Here is a 20,685-nt window from a genome sequence, read left to right as displayed (position 1 = left end):
TGAAGAGTCTCAGCCCCAGTGCCAAAGCATCAAGGCAGTAAGAATTAAGGAGTCATAAAATCATAAGAACATAAGAAGAGCCACGCTGGATCAGGCCAAGGGTCCATCTAGTCCAGCACTCCGTTCACACAGTGGCCAACCAGCCATCGGCGAAGGATGAACAAGCAGGACTTGGTGCAAATAAGTTAAGCATCTGTACAAAGTTTAGCAACAAAGAAGGAGGCTAGGGCATTCCACCCTTCTCCCATACTTATAGTAAATAGCTTTCAGGGTGAAGAAACCCAGTTTAAAAACCCAGCTATTATGCTGGTGCATCTAATACAAAATGTTGGGGAAACCTTAATCTACAAGGTTTATATATTCATAGGTGGTAGCACTCTGCTATGTCACAGTTTTGGAACATGATATTTTCAGAAATGGCAAATATTACACATCAAACTATATCTGTCACACCAGCATTGACTTTATGAACAATATGGGAACAATAGCATGCATACGTGACATCTAAGGAACTGTGTTCATGCTGATGGCAACTCATAGGGTAATGGCAAAAAGGTGGAAAACTGCAGAACTTTTAACACTGTTGCAGAGACAAGACTGAAGTCTTGGTACATGATAGCTGTGGCAAATAGCCACGGCACCAAAAATGTGCTTCATCTTTTATTAGCTAAAGGGAAAGTTAAAATATATGATTTTTAGAAGACATGGCATGATTTTCTTTCATATACAAATCAGGGACATATGCAGCAATGTTTATCAAGGCCTTTCCTCAGATTATAGAAAAGAGACTAAATACAATGTGCTAATATGAAGAACATTAAAGTAGCCAATGGATTCCACTCACATTTTTGCTTGTAAAACAAAGGGAGAAATATGTTAAATGTACTACCCTCAGTCAATAACTAAAACTTGAAGTAATTTTCTTTTGTTTTCACATTTGTAAAACTAACAATTTAAAAAAAAAACAATTAACAATCCAGCTATTAAGGTAGAAAGTCAGCAGGGCTGTGGCTATCCAGTGTGTTGCACTGTGTAACATTTGCCTGCTGACACAGACGTCATATATCTGTGCTTGGTACAATGTGCTGCTGGCTTTTGGGGAACATGCAGAAAAGGGGAAACAACTCTTCTATCAGGAAAGGTTACAACATTTGAGGCTTTTTAGCTTAGAAAAATGGTGAGTAAGGAGGGACATGATAGAGGTGTTTAAAAGTATGTATAGTGGGAAGTTTTTCTTCCCTTCTCATAATACTAGAACCCAGGGTCATCTCATGAAGCTGAATAGACTTTCAGGGTAGATAAAAGTACTTCTTCACACAGCACATAGTTAAAATATGAAATGGCCATCAGTTTGGATGTTTTTAAAAGGGCATTGGATAAATTCATGGAGTACAAGTCTATCAATGGCTACTATTCATGATGGCTATATATTATTTCCAGTGTCAGAGACAGTGGGCATTGCAGGGTGAGGGGGTTGAGGATGATGATCTCGCGATTTTATGATCGTGAGATCACCCCCACTCAGTCTACATACAGTGCACGACGTCCCAGAAGGAAGAAGACGTCATGCCTGCCATTTTGTTTTTGTTTTAATCAGAGATGAGCTCACGAGCGCTCCTGTGCAAAAGATAAATTGTTGTTCTTTTTTTAAAAAAACCTCCCGCTCCCCCCACCCCACCCCCAATGGACAGAGAGCTCCTGAGGAGCTTCGTGCCCCACTCCTCGCGTTTACTTCTGAGTAGCTGGGACAAAACTGTGATGGTGGGCCACATGTCCTGCGGTCTCTGGATCATCCCGAGACTGCGGGAAAAATCGAAATTGAAGGCTGGGGCGATACCCTGGGGAAAGGGAGGGATTGTCCCTCCTTGTACCCGGGATGCCCTGTGCGTCATGTGGATGCACAGGGATGATCCTCGGGCAATCCCCGGGATATCGCTCTATCTAGACATGTCTAGTATGTATCTCAATACCAGTTGCTGGGGATCAAGAGCAGGAAGGTGCTCATGTCTTGCTCGTGGGCTTCCCTGAGGCAGCTGGTTGGCAACTCTATGAACAGAATGCTGGCCTAAATAGGCCTTTGGTCTGACTTTGTATTCTTCAATTCAGGACAGACCAAAGAAAGTACTTTGTCACAAAGTGCATAATTAAAGTATGGAATCTGCTGCCATAAGATGTGCTAAGATGTAATTAAGAGCAGGTTGGACCAATTCATGTTGGAAAGATCTATCAACAACTATTAATAATAAATTATAATAAATAAATTGAATCTTCATGGTCAGAGGCAATATACCTCTAAATACTAAATGCTGAAGGACAAACACTAGACAAAGATGTTGCTTTTATACCCACTTTGCTTGGTTGCTGTTGTCATTCACTGCTAGAAACAGACTGAATGCTGGACTAAATTGGCATGTGGTTCGATCCAACAGGTCTGCTATTTAATGTTCTAGTAGAGATAAGCTGAATTATCTAAGAAGATAGCCTAGTTTAAATGTTATGGGTTTACTCCAGCATAGCCTGGAACTGTAATCACAAGACTTCCCAATGCCATGACAAACGTGTTTACTGAATTACAGAGCTGTACTCCTTCCTTATATTAGCCAGAATAGCACAAGAATGAAAGGAAAGACGACCTTTTGCTGAATTGTATTTCCTACCACTTTTTCTGACAGTCTCTTTAGTTTTCTTCCTTTCCTTTTGAATTTCTTTCTCTTTCCCCCTCTTAATTACACTGAACTTCTGCTTTTGACGTTGCCGTTTTCTTAATATATATGACCACATCCTCTGTGTGCTGCATAGTTACATTTGTTCTGCTTTGAAAACCTTTATATTGTGCATATACACACACAGAGAGACTCTACACACATCCTTTGTAATTTAACCCCATTATCTCACATACACTATTGGCAAATTCAGCCACTTTCAATTTTTTATTTGTTTATTTACCGCATTTATTCCCCAAGCTTTAGACAAAAAGGCTCTCAGAGTTGCTTACAAAGATAGGTGGAATGACAGTCGTTGTTCTCTGGCTTACCATTTCAATTTAAGACATGTTACACAAGAAACAAGGGAGAACTGTCTGATTGCCCCCCCCCCCCCTCTTAGTTGTGTGCTATCAGAATGCACGCACATACTCTTAGGGCCAAACTACATGTGAGATCTACCATGCAATTTGCTCTTGAGTGCAAGCTTTTTCTTTCATGAATTGCCAATACAGGGGGCCTGATGAGGATCAGGACACTGGTGTGGCAGTAGGGGGGTCTTTAGCTTTTTGCACCCCACCCCCCCCATTGCAGTCATGATCTAGGTTGGGTCTCCATGCCTGAAATTTGCATGGGAAAAACATTCCCATTTGCTACACTGGGGAATATTTTTGAATGCTATTTGCAGGTCCAGCCCGCCCACCCTCAATACAGATCGGGACCACAGCAGATGGCTAAGAGTTAAAGCCCCTTGCTCCTCATGCCAGGGTCCTCATCCAGATCAGCCTCCCCCACCCCCTACACTTACGATTTGTGAAAGAAAGAGCCTGGACTGAAGGGCAAACCATGTGATTAATGTCAGATGTAGTAAGGTATCATGTGGGATCAGTGGCTTTTCATAGTGTATGAGAACACATGCACATTGTGCTGTTGTGTGGAGAGCCATCTTCCACCAAGGGATTTATGGAGGGCATTTTTGGCAAAACTGAGCATGCACGTGTCAGTCTTCTGGCTGCTCCCACCGAATTGAGACAGTCCACTCAAAGAGAGCCTGACTCTGATCTCAGCTGAGTAATGTCCTGCCATATTTTCTTTTTACCAGGCCGCCTCTCAGTTACTGGTTCACTGCTGTCTTAGGGTCAGGCAGCCTGGAAGCAGGGCACGTGACTCCAACATCTATGTCATGACTAGAAATCTCTGGACAACCTTTAAAAAGAATTACACACAGACATGGGCCAGCTCATAGAAGGGTTCCTCTAGCAATACACAGTAAGTTTCAGCTGCTTCATAAAGCAATACTGGTCCGAAATAACGTGGGGCAACTTTGCTTGTCCCAGGCACTCCATCCTCCCCATCTGGATTTGGGACCGAAAAGACCCAGGAAAAGTGTGGGTGCATGGAGGGTAAGTTGTAAACAACCACAATTTGTGGAATTGCATGACATCATTACTGATTATGGGGCACGTCTGTTAAGGCATCAGCCTAAGCTTCCAGTTTCTTGACTTTGTGGAACTTGAGCCCACATGGGATAGTTTAACTCTGGTCTTAAACCAGCAGGTTTTTTGATAATTGAATATATACTTAAATTTTTCAACAGAGTTACACCCAATTATTAATATGCCACTTACGGGCAAACTAGACCTGGCACCATTCACACCATTAACAATGGTTACCATCATCACATTAATAGCAATTGCAGGGGCCCCAATCCAGAATGGGATCCTAATGATAGCGGATTTGCTGATTGGCAGCACATAGTGAAAGTGGAGGCTGGTGGCTCTGATTTTGGTGGAGCTGTAAATCCATTCTGGGTTTCAGCCAGAACCAGCCAGAAATCTAAAGGAGCTATCCAGGATGCTGAGCCTACTTTGGGGATTAACAGCCCCACCAAAATCAGAGCCACCAGCCTCCACTGCGTAGTGATCACACTTAATTTGGCCTGAGAAATGTCCCACTAAAATCAATGCAATATGTTTTCCAGTACATGGGACTTAAATCATGGCTAATGTTCATCCCACTGATTTCCATGGGTCTATTCTAAGTACCTTTGTCTGGATCCCAAAATGTTTAGGATTCAGATATTAGTCACATTGACCACAATCATTTATTTTAATTCAGGCATTCCAGGTTATTCTTGGCTGTACGGCATTGTTCTGGGGCTTGGCTGCAAGGCAGATGACCCCAGCAAAAGCTGACCTATATATTCCAGTAAGAAGCGCTAGAGCTAAGCACTGCATAGATAAGTTGGCTAAGCTAGAAAGTGAACAGAACAACCAGCTTTGTATACCCGACTTGTCTGTATCCTGGATGATCAGTGCCTTGAATCAGATTGTGAGGAGTCCATTGCGGTGAAATATAACGCTGGGAGAAAGGTTGTAACATCGTTAGAGAGCTTGATTTGCTTTGCACTGTAAGCGCTGTAAATGGACAGGCAGAAAGTGGCATTTTTGAATGAATTAGGATTCTTTGTACCAAACACACACACTAACGAGTAATTCTTTAGATAATATAGCTTGACCAGGTATCCTCTCTTACAGAGAACAGTCCTCTGTTTGAAGGGCTGCCTGAGGACTGTCCTCTGTTTGAAGGGCTGCCCTGTCCAAGTCCAATTTAAAGCTAAAGAACTGCTGTCTGTCAACATTTAGGCTGAACAGGCAGGTAAACAGGCAACATGGCTAAAATCTTCCACATTATGGTGAGACCTACTTTATTTCTATATAAATTATTAAAATCTCTAAATTTGCCTCTTTCTCTAAAAATTAGTTAGCACAAAGGGAAAGATAAGGGGAGCAATGTTTATTGATCAGGTGAAACCCTATATCAATGTGAAGGATGAGATGAAACAGGCTATGATGTTTATTAAAGTGGTTTGGTCGGCTGTGGAATACAAGTGCTGATTGTTAATCTTTGTTTCTCCCTCTGAAGTTGGGCCTGTTCCCGACTGGCTCTGGCTCAGTTTATAAGTGGTTGTTGTAGTATATTCTTATTTGTGTCTGAAGCTGGGGTTTTATGCCAAAATGTTTTGCATTTGAAAATCTGTTTCTATATTTTTTAAAAATTATTCATTTATAAACTGGATATGTTATTGTCGGCCGTTTATTTTGATTTGGCAACAAGGGAGAGGCCCTTTTCAGTGATGGCCCCCCAATTATGGAATGTTCTCCCCAATGTGGCTCACCTGGCGCCAACATTGTTATCATTCGGAGCCAGGTTAAGACTTTTCTCTTTTCCCAGGCAGTTAACAACATATGCTGATTTTTTTTAACTGACCCCAGAATAGTTGTTTTAAAAGGATATTGTTGTTTTTATGCTTTTGATGGTTTTAAACTTCTGTATATTTGTTTTTAATGTTTACTGTTTTTAACTTTTGTAAACCGCCCAGAGAGCTTCGGCTATGGGCCGGTATATAAATGCAATAAATAAATGAATAAATATTTGGAGTTCTGTGTCATGAGCATTGCATCTCTAACATATCGGTTAAAAATTACCACGTGCACATTTTATACAAAGCGCTGTCCGCTTTTTTTTGGTGATGCATTTGCTCTTTTTGGCGATTCGTAATTAGCCACCCTAGAATGTGGGACTTGAATAGGGAAACTCTGAGTCAAGTCAGTGTCGGGGGCTGGCATCATCGGGTACCTGCTGAGGCCTACATCCTTGTAAGGGACCCATTGCTAACTTCCACAGCCTCCTGGCTCTTTGGGTCCTCCCCACCCCTTGTGGTCGCCACCTTTTTGCTTTCTTTCTCTGAGCCTGCAAGCAGTGACAAGAGCGGGGAGACCAAGCAGCCCCCCTCTGCTTGCTTTGCACTCTCCTCTCTGAGCAGTTGTGCAAACGGAGCCCAGAGGGAGAAGGCAAGAGAACAGGCAGTGGTGAAAAGAAGGAGGCGGGGCAACGAAGAGTGGGAGGATCCCACTGAGAGCATCTTGGCCAATCTAGCCCCCACCTCCGAAAAAACAACCACCACAACCTGGAGCAAGCACTGCTTCTGACAGTGATCCCTCGCCTAGGGATGTGTGAGGAGATGACTCCTTAAAACTGCAGGCAGGAGTCTCTGGATTGGCTAGGGCTGGTGTAAATATGGAAGGCTCGACATTTGGCCTTAGGGCAGTCCTGGGAGCAGACCGTTCTGCCTGCTGAACTTCAGGTCCAGTTCAAGCCATTAACTTCAGGGGCCGTGAGCTGGAGATCCTGCAGGTCTGTATTTGGGTGAGGCCACCCTCACTTTGGCCTGACCCAGACTGGGAGCTCCATCACACCAGTGTTTTATCACACTCTCGTCATGCCTGGTTCGTGGTTTTGCAATGTTGTACTCACATGATGTTGTTACTGTCCTGCACACATCTTGCCTCTTCCCCTCCTTATCTAATTGGAGCCAAAACTGTGGCATTATTATTATTATTATTATTATTATTATTATTATTATTATTATTATTATTATATCCCGCCTTTTTCCCTCCAAGGAACACAAGGCGGCATGCATAATCCTCCTCCTCTCCATTTTATCCTCACAACAACAACCCTGTGAGGTGGGTTGGGCTGAGAGTCTGTGACTGGCCCAAAGTCACCCAGTGGGTTTCCATGGCCAAGTGGGGACTAGAACCCAGATCTCCCGACTCCCAGTCCAACACTTTAGCCACTACACCACACTATCTTTCCCCTCATTTAATCAGTGTATTTTCTATATTTTTATTTGTAAGCTTTTTGTGTGTGTGGCTAACTTAGTTGTCCTTAATCATGCATGTAGTCCTGCTGAGATGCAATGTCTGCTCCTTAGTTCAGAGAGCGGCACATGTTTGTTGTAACAGTATTAGTGTGCAATCAGTTCTGGCAGTGATGTGAAGCAAAGATAAAAGATGAGGAAGTAAGGCTATGTCGGTGAAGGAGCAGGTGATGCAAGAGGTGCCATCCAGCCCCAACGGAACTGTGTTCTATAAAAGATATTTGAAGCTCAGCTGTGGTTTACCACAATGTTCTTCTGATCAGCTGAGTGGTCAGATGCATAGGGTGACTGAAAGTAAGTTTATTTTCCCACAGTCGGAGAAATGCACACATGGTGCATGTGCATATGTGTGCACACACAAAACCTTTGTGCATGTATGCAGAGGTCATTTGTGCATTACAGATGCTGGCCGCAGTGAGGCTTAGATACTCCCCTTCTTAACCCTTGGGACTTAGATTTAAGCCGAACTTCAGGATACAAACAAACGTCTGTCCTTTTAATTGCATCAGCCTAACCCTTTCTTCCTTTTAAAAAAATCACTTCTAAACATAAGCAGCCTTTTGAGTACATTATTGATGTATGTGCTCTCACAGTTCAAGAAGGCATGAGAGCCAAGCACGATCTTTTTTTCTGACAAAGAGCTGAGGCCAGAAATGAACAAAGACTCCTCCATCTTCAGGTCTTAGGACAATGGCACATTGTTATCTTTTAATACTTGAAGGAGCCAGTTCCTTATATAATAGTGAGAATCAAAGGAGCTCTGTTGGCTACTTAATGAAGGTTCCTTGTCCTCAGGAGGTCCAATCATGGTCTACCTGAAAGTAAAGCTTCCCAGTTTTATTATTGCACTGCAATAATACAATTCCTTTCCTCTGGAGATGTGGTGGGATACATCATCGTGCAATTATAGACAATTCGTTGAAACAGTCGTGTTGGTCTGGGCTTTTGTGGCTTAGGGATCGCCTCATTATTTGTTTTTCAGGGTGCATTTTCTGTGGGTGGATGTGCTCTGCTGCTTATGTGGCTGGCTGAATTTGTGTCTTACAGGGGTGGGTGACATGTGGCCCCTGCTGCTATTGCCACACCAAAAATCAGCCTGCTTAAAATCAAGCTAAATGTCACCATTTAACCCCTCTGTACCAGTTTTGCCACTCCCAAAGCAGTAGCAGCGTGGCCCACAGAAAGTGTGTGTGTGTGTGTGTGAAAAGTGGTGCCTGGAACCCTCCCTAAAGTTGCCCACCTCTGGATTTAAAAAATCTTTCTCATGGTCTGGTTTGTTATTTTATAGTTACGGTTTGTAATTGTCTCATTGCATATACCATTTTTGTCCTGCTTGCAAAAATAACACCATAAATCTGTGGGGGTGGGGGTGGAGGCATTGCAGGGCCCATCTGAACAACTTTTCACCCAAATTCATTACAGTTTCTCCTGCATGTTCTGCGTGCCACGGATAACAGCAGAGGGGTGTTTAAAACATTTAGGATGGGTGTGGAATACAAAGGGTTAAGGTATCATCTGTGATCGCAGAAATGGCTTTTAGCACTAATCCTCCTTGGGTGGGGGGTGCACGGGTTGTTTTAATGCAGTTCAATTTTCTTTTATGATGATATGCACTCCAGTCGTTCTACTCGTAATTTAATGATAACCCCGAATGGCTTATCAAGTGGGCCAGTTATCTCCTCTCTCCCAGTCAGATGTTTTGAGATGGGGAGCCCAGCAGGGAGCTCAAAATATAATGTCAAAAATAATCTTTTTTGCAGGCTTTACTCTGGCACAAGATGGATCGCAAGAGCCGTAGTCGACCGATAACCTTTTCTTCTGAGCCCTCGTCTATTTTCCGAACGCAGTGGCTGCAATCCTTCATGCTGCTATGTTTGCTCACAGATGTTGCCAATGAGCCAGCCCACGACCTCACCTTCTGACCATTGCTACCTTTGGTACCACTTAGGGTGAGACAAACTCTAATTAGGATTCTTGACAAGGTCTGGAGCTGCCGTGATAGGTCCGTGAGTCATGCTGAAATGGTGTGCACAAGAGCTCCAAAGGGAGAGAAACCAGGTGATAGCAGATCAGCATACTTGACTTCCCTGGGCTGCCATCCCATTGTCAGCCATTCATCTGAATTTGCCTGTGGCTAAATTTCTGCAGCTGCACTGCAGGGCCTCCCTATCCGTCTCCTGGAACTGCAAAGAGTTATGCATTTCTGTCACCTATTTTCAATCTCTAGCGGTCCAGACGGTGCCTCAGATCGTAATAACCATTCATCCTCCTGGATGATAACAGCCAACCCCATGGGCAGGCAACATCTTTAGGGCTGTGCATCTTTCACACTGCAAGGGTGCTTCACTGAGCACGTAAAGATCAGCCACTTTCTCCCACTCGGTACCATTCAGGGTACAGACTGATTCGACTGCAAGTGCAACCCCCAAACAAACAGCTATTATAAAACGAATACAATGTCTGGGCAGCGGCTGAAGGTGACATCATCAATGTCTCTGGATTTCAGCAAAGCAGCTTATCTACCGCACATCAGAACCTGGATTAGAAAGGGGGGAAAACACATTCCCCCATTTCTCATGAATGTCTGCTCGCCAGCTCAAAGCAAAAAGGCTCAGGGAGATCCCCTTTTCTCTCTCATCTGGGCCATCTGATCCACCAGACATAATCAATGTTCTTTAGCTCACTCACAAATATGTCTTAATGACATGATTTTGACCCTCATTTTTCGTTATTTCACTTCTGGTTTATGAGGTTAAATCCAGTGGGTGAGGAGTGTGCCATTCTATGAAGTGATGATGAGCAAACCTGAATGCTATTACACAGTAGTGTGGTATCAGCCCACTAGTTCTGCATTTTTTCAAACAGGAACTTGCTGGCTGCCATGATTTTAGGAACAATTGTTAAGAAATGTGTGTGCTTCTGAGAGCTGATGTTCAGCAAATATTTAAGAGAAGTGCAGAGATTGTGAGAAGTATTATCACTCCAATTTCATCAAAACCAAATTTCAAAATAAATTTTGCGGGTTCCTTCTTTGGTGAAACATGGAAGAATTTGGGCGAGGCTGGGTGAGTAGGTAAGAAACAAGAGTTTTTAAAAGAATGGTGAAATTTCTTGTGTGTTCATTCTGCATATCCTCAATTGCAGGCATGTATCAGACGCAGCCAAACCAACAACCCTTACATGGAAGTACCAGGATTTCATGATTTAGCTCTATTGATTTTAGAGCTATATTGTCTATAATTAGCCTTGATGGGCCTGGGTCCTAGCAAACGGATGGCCTCCTGGGCTCAACTTGACGCAACCAATGGCCACTCCTTTGTGGAATACACATAAAGATTTATCTCATGTATAAGAGAAAGCAGAGTCTTCTTGGTGGTGGTATCCCAACTGTGGAACCTCCTTCCAGAAGAGATTCAGCTATCCCCAGCACTATTGTCATTTAGGCACCAGTTAAAGACATATTCATTTATACAAGATTTGGGGGTATAAGCAAGTGTTTTACATGTTTTACTGATGGTTTTATTGTATTTTATTATGTATTTGTATTTTTAGAGTTATGATTGTAATGGTGTTTACATGTTATAAATTTTATATGTTCGCCACCCTGGGCTTCTGAAAAGTTAGAACGGAATGAAGATGATGATGATGATAACAACAACAACAACAACAAATGTATGCTGTGTAACAATCACTTGCCCACAGGAGCTATTTTGAACTAAACAATGATTTCAACCTATGTGCCCATCTGCTCCACGGCTCTAAACTAAAAACTATCACTCTACCACCTTGTACTATTGGGCTGTGAATTAAGGTAGCTGGGTACCCATCAAAAATACGCAGTATACTATTGTCAAAATGACTCAGGAAGTAGCCAGATACAGGGAACTTGTGGGAACTGTTTCATGGTCTACTTCTTCTTTCTATGAATTTGTTTCAGACTCAAAGAGTACTTATCAATGGAACCTTCTCAAACTGGGGAGAGGCAAAGAGTGGGGTACTGCAGGGCTCAGTCCTGGGCCCAGTGCTCTTCAACATTTTTATTAATGATTTGGATGAGGAGGTGCAGGGAACGCTTATCAAATTTGCAGATGACACCAAATTGGGTGGGATAGCTAATACCCTGGAAGACAGAAATAAACTTCAAAGTGATCTTGATAGGCTGGAGTGCTGGGCTGAAAACAACAGGATGAAATTTAATAGGGATAAACGCCAAGTTCTACATTTAGGAAATAGAAACCAAATGCACAGTTACAAAATGGGGGATACTTGGCTCAGCAATACTACAAACAAGAAGGATCTTGGAATTGTTGTAGATTGCAAGCTGAATATGAGCCAACAGTGCGATATGGCTGCAAGAAAGGGCAAATGCTATTTTGGGCTGCATTAATAGAAGTATAGCTTCCAAATCACGTGAGGTACTGGTTCCTCTCTATTCCTTTCTATTCATCTAGAGTATTGCGTCCAGTTCTGGGCTCCACAATTCAAGAAGGACGCAGACAAGCTGGAGCGTGTTCAGAGGAGGGCAACCAAGATGATCAGGGGTCTGGAAACAAAGCCCTATGAAGAGAGACTGAAAGAACTGGGCATGTTTAGCCTGGAGAAGAGAAGATTGAGGGGAGACATGATAGCACTCTTCAAATACTTAAAAGGTTGTCACACAGAGGAGGGCCAGGATCTCTTCTCGATCCTCCCAGAGTGCAGGACACGGAATAACAGGCTCAAGTTAAAGGAAGCCAGATTCCAGCTGGACATCAGGAAAAAATTCCTGACTGTTAGAGCAGTACGACAATGGAATCAGTTACCTAGGGAGGTTGTGGGCTCTCCCACACTAGAGGCCTTCAAGAGGCAGCTGGACAACCATCTGTCAGGGATGCTTTAGGGTGGATTCCTGCATTGAGCAGGGGGTTGGACTCGGCCTTGTAGGCCCCTTCCAACTCTGCTATTCTATGATTCTATAAGGGTGCAACATCTCACCTAAGCCTTAGTTACTGGCAGTTTACTGGCAGTAAGAGTTTTAAGCTACAATATGCTGTTCCTTTTTGTATTTTTGGCACCGCCTCTTTGCCTCTGGCCCCACCCACCACTGGAGTGAAGCCCTGGAGAGCTTCTCTGAAATTGAATTCGGCCTTTGGGCTGAAAGAGGTTCTTACAGCTTAAAATAAAGACAAAGGGTTGGTATCAAAGAGTTCCAGACACTCAATTAATATGGAGGTAGAAATGATAGTAACAGGGGAAAAGACAAAAATGGGTAGCAGGATTGGGGTTGCAATCTGACTATTCTTTAACACGGCGGTGGAGGGGACCTCTTTTAGCCAAGGGCCAAATTGAATGTTGGAGAAGATGCCTCCCAGTGATGGACAGGGCCAAAGGCAAAGGGGTGAGGCAAAACAACAACTCCCCCCCCCCCCCCGCCACCGCCAGCCTGTTGTAACTTAAAGCTCTTGTTGCCAGTAATGAAGCCTTAGGAGATGCATTCCAACTTTTTAGAAATGGGGAAAAAACTGCACAAAAGCAGGGAAACCGCCAAATGATCAGTGGTCATGGTAAAGGGGCATGGGCCTGGCTTTATGGGTCAGATTGGGACCCTAGGATGGCCAGATTTGGCCCCTGGGCCTGAGTTTACTTACCCCTGCTTTGGCCGATGGAAAGGTTAAACAGCAATGGAAATTTGGGGGTTGGGAGGTGAAAATGTGGAAGGTAAGTGAAGGTGTAGAGTAGACATATGGTGCCTAACATGAATAAAGGATAGTTCCTGATGACAAGGAAGCATAAAGGCCTCTGGTACACGTCTAAAGCCTCCTCCAATAGTGTTCTGGAGGCCCTCTTGCCTGGAACGCTCTTCCAGAACATTTGAGAACTACAAGTTCAATCGCAACTTTTAAAGCTCAGCTAAAAACTTTTCTTTTTCCTAAAGCTTTTAAAACTTGATTTTGTTCTGACTTTTATACTGCCTGTTTGGTGCATTCTCTTACCCTCCTTATTGCTTTATTATGATTTTATTAGAATGTAAGCCTATGCGGCAGGGTCTTGTTATTTATTGTTTTACTCTGTACAGCACCATGTACATTGATGGTGCTATATAAATAAATAATAATAATAAGAAGAAGCGAAAACCGATCCAATGGCCCCAGCAATACATTGAGCAGGTGAGTTGTTGGTGTAGAACAGCCTTACTGAACATTCATATCATGGTCTGCCAGTGGTTTCAACTGAGTATTTAGTTGGTTACGTGGAAGGAGCAACAGAGATAGTCAACCCAGCCAAGGCAGGGACAGGCATCTATGATGTGACCATGTCAGCAATGTCATCATTGACTAAATCTCATGCGTTGCCACCGATTGAATGGCAGCAAGGGGAAATGAAACTGATGATAGTGAAGATGATGACAAAGGAGAAAAATGGAGCCAGGGAACAAAAGGATGATAAGGAGCGTTAAAGTAACAAGAAGATGTTCACACGTCATACATCACTGAAAGGAAACACAACACTAGATAACTAGTTTCGGATCAGCCCTACTAAAGACTACTGCATTGAAAAGTTAATATATATTTGATAGGAGTTCCATTCTTGGGAATGGAATGCTTTAAAGCTGAGCGGTTTTGCTCTCTGCCATCTGGCAATGTACTTACTGAACCATTAATGGGACAGAGAGAACTGCCAGCACCAGGTGCGTGTTCAGGCAACGTCTGCCTGCTCCTTCTTTAAATGCTCTGGCCTGCATGACAGGCGAGATGCATGGTCTCTTAAAATGTCTGGTGGTGGTGCAGTAACATCTGTCCTGTAGTAACTCCATGTGTCAGCATTGGCACGCCTTACCAGTTCTGAGGTAGCTCTGTCTCTAGGGTGCTCAACTACTAGGTCTACTAGGAAGAGACTTCGTTTGGGACATTCACACCATCATGATTTGTTCAGCTTCCAAACAACAGAGGTATTTAAACAGGCATTTGAAACAACAACAACAAACCACTGGCCACTATTTGATCATGCATTTGGAAATGTATATGGAGACCATTTGGTCAAAGGTATCTGCGCCAGGTTTAGTGTTATTATCTATATAAGAACATGGTACTGCAAATCTCATTATTCGAGATCTACCAGACTGATTTTGCTCATTTTTTGTTATAAACTGAAGCTTGAGCAGTGTAGGCATGTAGAAAATTTTGAAAGTTCAAAAAAAGTTCAAAGCCCAAATTTTAATAGCAATTAATTTCCTCCAGGCAGGGCAGCCCCTCCACCAATGGGATGATGGACAGCCCCTGCTCAGCAAATCAGTGTGATGTGAAGGTGGGTCCTGGGCACAGCTGCAGTTAGGCTGTTGCTGCCAGCGTGGAGGGAGAAAAAGATGGAGGTGCCCAATCGGGGCACACGAGGGAGGGGTCTGCACAACATGCAAATTTCGGAGGGGGGATTTACCATCTGTGAGCCACGTCTGCATCAGTCATGAGCCCCTGTGGTGAGGGGACTGAGGAGCAAAAAACAAACAAACCCAGAAAGGAGCAGTACTACTAGCTCCCATGGCTACATAGGCTTTACGTTAGTAATAAAGAATGTTCTCAAGCGAAGATTTGTTGTATGAGACTCCTGCATCTCTATGAAATGAAGAAAGGACAATCACTTTTCTTCCTTTCTTTGCTACATAACAAACAAGTGTCAAACTTTTTGGGAAACCAACAATGCTGCTGTGTACACATCTAGATTTGGGGGGAAAGGAAGACATTTCTGGTTTGCTTGATTGTTTTCCAAAAGGCCAGCCAGAATCAGTTTTTTTCTTAGCCAATTCCCTGGCTACTGGGAAAAAAAATTAACTGTTGTTTCAATTCATCAGAAATCCTGTAATTGTGTGGGATAGTTTCTCAATCACTGTCTGGCCTAGATTTTGAGCTTGCTGAAACACCTTCTTCCTTCCCCTTATGTATGTCAGCATCATAAACATATGATATTTTGGTATTGCGAGACAGCTAGAATTTTATGTCATACTTTGAGGGTTTGGATGGCAGGACACTGTCTTACTGGTCAACTTTCAATGAATAGCACAAATTTTGTATCAGTTGTAACATTCTCATATGATATGAAACATTGTGGGGAGTCTGTCAGTTGGGGTCAAAATTGCCTCAAAAGAAGAATAAGTAAGTATTACTCAACATGAACCCTTCAAATAGGTATGAGGAAAAAGCTATTTTTCCCCTGAGTTCCAAGAAAGATTCTAACTGCAGGAAAATATGCTTTAAAATGCAGGTTTGTTAAGCAGTTTTGTAAATCTATAGGGTATTGTTGATCTTTAATGCCACCTGTGGTGATATGAAGAAAATTTAATAATTTGTCTATTATGAAAATAGACAAGATATTGGATTTTGACCCTTTCTGTTCCTTTCTCAGAAGAAATGGGGAAAAAATAACCACATACGGCTTTCTGATTCAAGCATTTGTCGACATGAAGACTAACTAAAAAATTAAACAGAATTTTGTAGGGTCACTTTGCTAGCACCTTATGTCCTAGCACCTTATGTGCATGGTTTCTCAGTTTTCCTCCCAGTCATTCCAACAGAGATAAAATTGACCTCAAAAGCTGTGAAAATACATTTCCACTAGGGGGGTGTTTTCACGGTGCTGGGTTGCCGCCTCCCTCCTCAACCGCACGCTTTCTATCTCCCGAGCCACCGCTGGGCTTTCCCTGCGTGTAGACAGCCCCTAGATTTGGGGGCTGGAACACCACATGGCAATTCAAACCATATAATGGCTGAGAAATACGTGGAAGATGGAATTGTGGAAGACTTGCATGAAAGTTTCCCTGCCTTCAAAGAAGATGGGAGGATCTGCTAGTTCAAACAGAGAGGAAGGAGAACTATGTTCGTACATGTGCAGAGCTCCTTCACATGTGGGAAGATCCGGATTGGACCAGGATCTCCCCCCGCCCCACCTTGTGTGGAGAAGCTATTCACACCTGCGTATGTACATATTCTGGGGCTCTTCACATGGCTGCTTGAATGAACAGCCAGAGGGAAATACGGCAGGCACAACACATATTTTAAAAGTCTCCGAAATACCTTAAGTAGTATTGCAGAGTGGCAGGAGGCAATCGTTATGAGCAGTTGGATGCACCTTATCCAATAGGTCAAACATGCACATTCTGAACAACAATCTCTTATAATCAAATCCACCAAATTTCAATTCATGGACTGGGAAAGTAAGATTCCTTTGCAGTGGATGTCTGATCCAGAGGGAACGCACCTATACCTCTTGCAACTAAAGAATTCATCTGCTGCCTTATTCTTTTTTATCATTTTTTTTAAAAAAAATATTTAAAACATTTCTTGGCCGCCTTTCAGGCCAGAAGTCCTCCCAAGGCGGCTTACAACAATAAAACACATAACCATTAAGATATTCAAAGCGAAAAAAACAAACGCAATAAAAACAGCACTAAACACCAATGATAAAAAAACAGCAGCAACAGCAACAACAAGCAATCATTTCAGGAAAAGGTCAAGGTAAAAAAAAAAAAGACCCTGTGCAGACAACACACTAAGCCATGGTTAGGCCACTAACCTTTTTGCAGCAAATGGTTAGTGAGTGTATTTAAACTGGGGTTATGTAACCACCACAGTTAGGAATGGTTCACATGACACAGTAAACCATAATGTTTAGCCCCAAATGCTTAACCATTGTGGCTTAGCATGTCATCTGAACAGTCAATATGTTTTCGAGGCCTTCTTAAAAGCCTGCAATGACAGAGCATGGCAGACCCCGATGGTAACTTATTCCAAAGGTGTGGAATTTTTTGTACAACCCATAGAGAAAATACACTGGATGGAGAATCTTTAGCTGGTAGACCTCTGGCCATTTTCTAGCGGACCATCTATCCAATTTCTAGTGGAGGATTCTTGCAAAGAATGCTGGGCAAGCAGACCATGGAAAGCCCCTTGCCAAGGTGCTTCTTAAATTATTAACAGGAAAGCATATTTAGGACTACATAATTCAGACTAATTGTACCGTTATCGTTAAAAGTTCTTTTGTAACTTCAACACACCTTGGTGGACCAGGATTCTAATTAAAACAAAATAAGGTCAGCTGCACAAGACTAAAGTTAGCCTACCTGAGGTGTGATGGATTTCCAAACTTGAACAAAGCAAGTTCTTGACCGGATCTTAATACTAGTCTGGAGATACCACAACGTAGCTTGCAGATGTCACTCACAATGGCTGTTGCATGAAAATGGAATAGCTGCTCAGTGAGACTTTGCCTCAGGCAAGTCTGTTGAAAGTATCAGTGAAGATTGCTTGTTCTAAGAAAGCAAGATTTGGGTACATGGATGGATACATTAGCAACACAGCACTGAATCAGTTATTTTCGATTAGCCAGGCATTGCAATCCACTGGTGGGTGGGCAGAACCTTTGACTTTGCAAGAACCAGCTATGTCCAACTCAAGCGGACTGTTCAGATCAGTCTCCTGGAATACATAAAGGGGAGATGGGCTACTAGACTAATGTAGATTCCTAATAATGTCCCCATGTAAATACAGAGAATAGATTATTTTCCATTGTGAGCTTCCTTCCACTGACCCCACGCCACCCCATTCCAATTCTCTGATCATAATGCAGATGCTGGTCTCAATGACACAATGCATACCTTCTCTCCCTTTATTTTTTATTTTTTGTTTGTTTTGCAAGGTAATTTTCTGCCTGCAGAAAACATTCAAGGTGGAAAAAAATTACTGCTCACTTGTGATCATTTGTCATCCTCAGCGCCTGAACAGGACATGTGGGTTGACAGTTTGTTAATTGAGCTTTTCCAACAAGGCATCGTAAAGTTTTATTTCATCAGTCTACGCTTACTAGCCAACCTGCATCATGTCAGGCAGCTACTAACCCCATTTCTCAGCTGAGCACACATATGCTTTAGGGTTGTTGTTTCGTTGTTGTTGTTTTAAATGTTCAACTACTGTCAACTTCCTATTTTTTTGTGAGGAAATGCGTTAACATTATGGTTTTCTTTCTCTCTCTCTCTCTCTCTCTCTCTCACACACACACACACACACACGTACGTGTTCCTGGGAAAGACCATAGCAGAACTTAACAGGGCTGAACCCAATGCACCCCAATTTTGCCTTCCTATTTTTGGCTGGTGATTGGAGGGGGGAAGGGTTTTCCAAGTTCTTTTTGGGGGTGGTTGTCAAGATCAGGTGGTGGCAGTTCACTGAAAGCAGCAGTGATGTGAATCTTCCTTTTTTCCCTTCCAAGGCATTGTGGGAGAAAAAATGGTGTGCCTTCTCCCTCTGCCATAATTTCTCCCTCACAATGTTCTGGAATGTTGCTATAACTGGGGCATTATGGGAAAAGCAAAATGGCAACCTGGCCACTAAAAAAAGAGGGTTGGTGTTACTGTGGCAACCTATGGTGGCAGAAAAGGAAAAGAGAGAAAAAAGGAAGACATCTGTCGCCACAACTAGAAGTGAAGTGCCCCCTGATCCTGATGGCGGATTTGTGTTCCCCTTGAAAAATCTGTACGTTTTTTTGGACGAGGGGTCACAACTTGTACTGCCTCTTCCCAAATCCAGCCAAATGTGTTCAAAGCATTTTCAGCCCAGTCTGGTTAATCTCTAAAATGTGAATGGCCAGGCTTAATGGAAATTACACTGAGGAAGCCTTATCTGTCCAAAGGAGGGAGAAAGGATACATTGGGATTCCTTAATGCTGTCCATGTTGTGTTTGTTAGGCACAGGGCAATCCCAGAAGCATCTCCATTCTGCAGAAAACATAACCCCACCCCCTATACAGGAAAAGGATGTGAGGTGACAATATTAATTGGGGTACCCTGCAAGTGGAAGGAGGGTGTCTGGAATTTTTTTTGGGAGATTTTACACACACACAGTTGAGTCCAAGAGTGAAGAGTAAAACATTAGTTTTAGTCCAGAAAAACAAAAACAAAACCCAGTCTCAGGTATCTTAGGTTTGATATGGATGGGAAAGCTATGCCAGCTTGGTTCTTCCACTATAGGGTTGGGCCATATAAGAATTCTTATAGGGTTGGACCATATAAATATTAAGTAAGTAATCAAAGATTTCTTCCCACTTCCCCAATTCTGGGTGTCAAACTTGCACCAGTTTCAGAGCTAATTTGGATAAAGACAGAAGGCATACAGCCATTCTTTATGTATTTCTGACACCCTGTGAAGCTAGAAGAACGATCACAGATCACGTCCTCAAGGCAGAGCAAACGAATAAGAAACATTCACCACTATTGCAATAAATCTGTGAAACGTTTGAAGACTTCTCATGATTTATTTCCTTTAAATAGAGGACAAGTAGGTTACATATACCAAGTTTTAGTAAATCAATGTATAAATCATTCTAGAAATAAGTTGATATTGGGGGGAACAATTACTAACAATCCTACAAACTGGACTTTAAAGCCTCCACAATAGTCATGGCTGATTCTATGCACCCATCGAAGTTGGAGTGAACGAATCCATCACCTCCACAGACAAGGAAAGGTTTCTTATGAAGAGTTATTTGTCCTGGACTTCCTGGGAAAGCTTTAGTAACCTGTAATAGAAAACATGTGGACATAAGAAGTAACTATTGGTGATACTGCATGACATATGAGCAACTTGTATCACATGGAAAGGTGTGTTAATTGGAAGGAACAGACCCTTTATTTAATAATAATTGGCATCTATCACAACAATGCTGTGCCATTATTCGGAAATGTGCTTCATGGCACGAGGAGGAAAAAGGATCTGAAATCACTATGACATTCATAAAAGCCACTTCTCTCAAATATATCTCAACCTTTGATGGGTCTGAATTTTGTGTGTCCTTGCCTGAAAATATGAATCTTAAGAACATAAGAAGTGCCCTGATGCTGGATCAGACCAAGGGTCCATCTAGTCCAGCACTCTGTTCACACAGTGGCCAACAAGGCAGGACATGGTGCAATAGCACCCTCCCACCCATGTTCCCCAGCAACTGGTGCACACAGGTTAGCAAGCCATAACACTTGTCTCTAATCAAATATAAAGAATTCCTCCCTTTCTGTCTCCAAACTCTCTCCCAGCACATCCACTAATCTTCCTTGCTACTTTGATGGCGGAATGGAAGGAGATCGCTAGCTCTCCCTGCCCCACTCTGGTACATGATGTGGTGCTGCAGCTGTGAGCCAGGCACACTGGGAAATGATGATGATGATGATGATGATGATGATGATGATTACATCCCACCTTTTCCCCAGTACTGGGACTCAAGGCAGTTTACAAGATTAAAACA

At 42.8% G+C, this 20,685-nt stretch overlaps 1 protein-coding gene across 2 annotated transcripts in view; it reads right to left on the bottom strand.

The window, feature by feature from the left end:
- Positions 1-19,695: 19,695 nt before the first annotated feature.
- Positions 19,696-20,685, bottom strand: part of RNLS (renalase, FAD dependent amine oxidase) — a 126,215-nt gene continuing 125,225 nt past the window's right edge. For both annotated transcript variants that reach the window (XM_063132948.1, XM_063132949.1), the window contains exon 7: positions 19,696-19,965. In XM_063132948.1, the coding sequence (XP_062989018.1) occupies positions 19,813-19,965 (153 nt within the window). In that variant the 3' untranslated portion in view covers positions 19,696-19,812. The remainder of the gene's footprint in view (positions 19,966-20,685) is intronic.

Source organism: Elgaria multicarinata, chromosome 8 (assembly GCF_023053635.1).
Source record: "Elgaria multicarinata webbii isolate HBS135686 ecotype San Diego chromosome 8, rElgMul1.1.pri, whole genome shotgun sequence".
In the NCBI taxonomy this organism is placed as follows: domain Eukaryota; kingdom Metazoa; phylum Chordata; class Lepidosauria; order Squamata; family Anguidae; genus Elgaria; species Elgaria multicarinata.
Note: the sequence above shows the minus strand (reverse complement) of the source record. Positions and strands in the feature narration are given on the sequence as shown.